At 40.5% G+C, this 4,257-nt stretch overlaps 1 protein-coding gene across 1 annotated transcript in view; it reads left to right on the top strand.

Moving 5' to 3' along the window:
* Positions 1 to 3,331, top strand: part of abhd3 (abhydrolase domain containing 3, phospholipase) — a 34,909-nt gene extending 31,578 nt beyond the window's left edge. The window contains exon 9 of the mRNA XM_062023569.1: positions 736 to 3,331. Coding sequence (XP_061879553.1) covers positions 736 to 917 — 182 coding nt within the window. The 3' untranslated portion in view covers positions 918 to 3,331. The remainder of the gene's footprint in view (positions 1 to 735) is intronic.
* Positions 3,332 to 4,257: the final 926 nt, after the last annotated feature.

Genomic DNA, 4,257 nt, shown 5'->3' with positions numbered 1-4,257 from the left:
GTGGACAAACGTAGAAATAAACACGGGAGTCCCTCATTCTCCTCCATTGTTTATAACGTTATTTGCTTTATGTCAATGCGTGGACTGTGAGGGTTTTGTTTTCCCGAGATGCAAGTAAAGCTGGATCGGACATGGCGTGAGGGTTAGGACATCTTTATTTTAACACTAACAAAAGGAATAAACAAAAAGCGCGCACAAGGGCGGAAGTACAAACTTGGCTAATGAAAACAAATCTAGCACAAAGGCAAAAACTATGAACATGAAACTAAAATCACTAACTGTGGCATTAATAACAAAAACTTACTTGACAGAGCAGGAATGTATGGCATGGAACACGTGATCAATGGCGTAACAGGGGTAGTATGGATAATGTCACCAGGACGATCAACAGAAAAAGACAGGCTTAAATAACAGTGACATGATTAGTGACAGGTGCGCGAGTGCAAAACGTGAGACAGGTGCGTGGCATGAGGACAGGTGAAAACTAGTGGGTTGTCATGGAAACAAAACAAACAAGAGTGCACAAAGGGTCCAAAAACCAAACCGAACATAACCAAAACAAAACATGATCCCACAGACATGACACTTTAGCTGGCCTTGTGATACGCTTTTGCAAGAGGACGTCGTCTCTAATTTGTTGTACTTTGCCCTCAGTTTCCTCTCGGGTAAATGGGTGGCTTATCTGAGAAGGACAGTCAATTCAGGATTCCATCCTTACTTTTGTGTGTTGTGCAGCCATCCCTGTGGAAGTGGTGAAGCAGAACCCCAACCTGGCCATGCTCATTACCTGCCACGGCGGTCATATTGGCTTCCTGGAGGGCCTGTGGCCAAGGCAGAGCACCTACATGGACCGAGTCTTCCGACAGTTTGCCCGGGCTGTCATCGAGCAAGGAAGTGGACTGGAAGACCTCACCTGAGAGGACCTCTACCAAGTGTCCCCCAGTCCCTCTAGTTCTTTACTAGTTTCTTTACTTCTGTCTTCATGCATTCCATTTTGTCCTGATTTTTCTGTCCTTACCTCCTTCAACCCTCCAACTTCCTTGCATTCTATCCTTTGTCCTTCCCTCACTGCATTCCATCCATCCTTCATTCCTTATCCTACTTTCCTCTATTGACTTGCTTTCACCTTTGTCCTCCATGTATCCGTCCTTTTCTCCTTCCGTGCCGAAACGTAAAAAAAAACAATTGCTCTGATTGTAAGGGCACATCCTGTTAACTTCTTTCAACCTCATTTAGTTTTTCTAAGTTGTAATTTGTGACCATGGCTTCATTGATGTTTAGAACAATGATCGGTCACATTAGCTAGCTGTAAACATATTTTGATACAAGTACTGTAGCAAATAATTCAATCACGTACAATACGCCCTTTAGCGTTCATCCGTAGAATTTTAGCCCTCAGGAATTTCATTTCTTTTTACTCCGGTTTCATTTTAGAGGAATAGTTTCACCTTTTGGCACTTTTTCTCCATTTTTCGGACCCCTAATATTCAACACTCCTGCACTAGTTGTCCGTTAGACTACAGCTAATGTTAAAATAGGGCTAGCTTGTGCTGAGTTAGAAGTGACCAAAAATAGTTCAGTTCAACCATAAAAGTACTAAAATATATTAGTTATTATTAAATTTACAAGTGCGTAAAGCAACTAAGCAGATCCTTGATCCCGCCCACCTTCTCTTGATTGACAGATGAACAAATTTACAAAAAAAATTAGAGATGTCCGATAATGGCTTTTTTGCCGATATCCGATATTGTCCAACTCTTAATTACTGATTCCGATATCAACCGATACCGATATATACAGTCGTGGACTTAAAGGCCTACTGAAATGAATTTTTTAAATTTAAACGGGGATAACAGATCCATTCTATGTGTCATACTTGATCATTTCGCAATATTGCCATATTTTTGCTGAAAGGATTTAGTATAGAACAACGACGATAAAGTTCGCAACTTTTGGTCGCTGATAAAAAAAGGCCTTGCCTATACCGGAAGTAGCGTGACGTCACAGGAGGAAGGATTCCTCACAATTCCCCGTTGTTTACAACGGAGCGAGAGAGATTATGACCAAGAAAGCGACGATTACCCCATTAATTTGAGTGAGGATGAAAGATTTGTGGATGAGGAACGTTAGAGTGAAGAACTAGAGAGGCAGTGCAGGGTGTATCTATTTTCGCTCTGACCGTAACTTAGGTGCAAGGTCTCATTGGATTCCACACTTTCTCCTTTTTCTATTGTGGATCACGGATTTGTATTTTAAACCACTTCGGATACTATATCCTCTTGAAAATGAGAGTCGAGAACGCGAAATGGACATTCACAGTGACTTTTATCTCCACGACAATACATCGTTGACGCACTTTAGCTACGGAGCTAACGTGATAGCATCGGACTCAAATGCAGATAGAAACAACATTTAAAAAAACCCTGACTGGAAGGATAGACAGAAGATCAACAATACTATTAAACCATGAACATGTAAATACACGGTTAATAATTTCCAGCCTGGCGAAGCTTAACAATTGAAGCTAACTACGGAGCGGCGGCGGCGGCGGGTGTTGTAGCTTTCCACGACACCCCGGCCGCCATCAGAGTCAGCAAGAAACATATTTCCCCAAAGTTACGTACGTGACATGCACATAGCGGCACGCACGTACGGGCAAGCGATCAAATGTTTGGAAGCCAAAGCTGTACTCACAGTAGTGCGTCTTGTATCCAGCTCAAACACAACACAACCTCCTGATTGTGTTGCTGTAGTCCGCTGCTAATACACCGATCGCACCTACAACTTTCTTATTTGCAGTCTCCATTCTCCATTAAACAAATTGCAAAAGATTCACCAACACAGATGTCCAGAATACTGTGGAATTGTTCGATGAAAACAGAGAAGTTTGTATGGTGACACATTGGGTACGAATACTTCCGTTGCCGTCGTGACGTCACGCGCATACGTCATCATGCATAGACGTTTCCAACCGGAAGTTTAGCGGGAAATTTAAAATTGCACTTTATAAGTTAACCTGCCCGTATTGGCATGTGTTGCAATGTTAAGATTTCATCATTAATATATAAACTATCAGACTGCGTGGTCGGTAGTAGTGGCTTTCAGTAGGCCTTTAACACATTATTATGGCTAATTTTGTTGTGATGCCCCGCTGGATGCATTAAACAATGTAACAAGGTTTTCCAAAATAAATCAACTCAAGTTATGGAAAAAAAATGCCAACATGGCACTGCCATATTTATTATTGAAGTCACAAAGTGCATTATTTTTTCTAACATGCCTCAAAACAGCAGCTTGGAATTTGGGACATGCTCTCCCTGAGAGAGCATGAGGAGGTTGAGGTGGGCGGGTTTGAGGGTAGTGGGGGGTGTATATTGTAGCGTCCCGGAAGAGTTAGTGCTGCAAGGGGTTCTGGGTATTTGTTCTGTTGTGTTTATGTTGTGTTACGGTGCGGATGTTCTCCCGAAATGTGTTTGTCGTTCTTGTTTGGTGTGGGTTCACAGTGTGGCGCATATTTGTAACAGTGTTAAAGTTGTTTATACGGACACCGTCAGTGTGACCTGTATGGCTGTTGACCAAGTATGCCTTGCATTCACTTGTGTGTGTGAAAAGCCGTAGATATTAAGTGATTGGGCCAGCACGCAAAGGCAGTGCCTTTAAGGTTTATTGGCGCTCTGTACTTCTCCCTACGTCCGTGTACCACTCCGTACAGCGGCGTTTTAAAAAGTCATAAATTTTACTTTTTGAAACCGATACCAATAATTTCCGATATTACATTTTAAAGCATTTATCGGCCGATAATGTCGGCAGTCCGATATTATCGGACATCTCTAAAAAAAAATATCTCTAAAAAAAATATATATATATATATATATATATATATATATATATATATTGACAAGGACGGGGCGAGGGTCACCACTTTGTAAACAAATGCGTAAGCAAATTGTCCAACAGTTTAATTGATTAAATTAGTTTTTAAAAATGTAATTGTGAATAAAAAATTGTGATTTAAAGCATATATCAAATATAATACATTACAGTATTTAAAATATTACATTTATGTGTAAAATTATTTCATACAAAATTTTTAATATATATATTTTAATACATATTTCATTATCTGTGTCATTGACTGTTTTTAATTTTGCCACACAAAATATATCCTTTATAGATGTAAGTCACTCGATAATGCAAAGCAAATAGTTTAGCCTTAATGTCACCTTAAAGCAGGGGTGTCAAGGTCAAGGCCCGCGG

The sequence above is a fragment of the Entelurus aequoreus genome, linkage group LG16 (genome assembly GCF_033978785.1).
Source record: "Entelurus aequoreus isolate RoL-2023_Sb linkage group LG16, RoL_Eaeq_v1.1, whole genome shotgun sequence".
NCBI lineage: Eukaryota > Metazoa > Chordata > Actinopteri > Syngnathiformes > Syngnathidae > Entelurus > Entelurus aequoreus.
The sequence above is the reverse complement of the archived record's forward strand: the minus strand, read 5'-3'. Positions and strand labels throughout refer to the sequence as shown.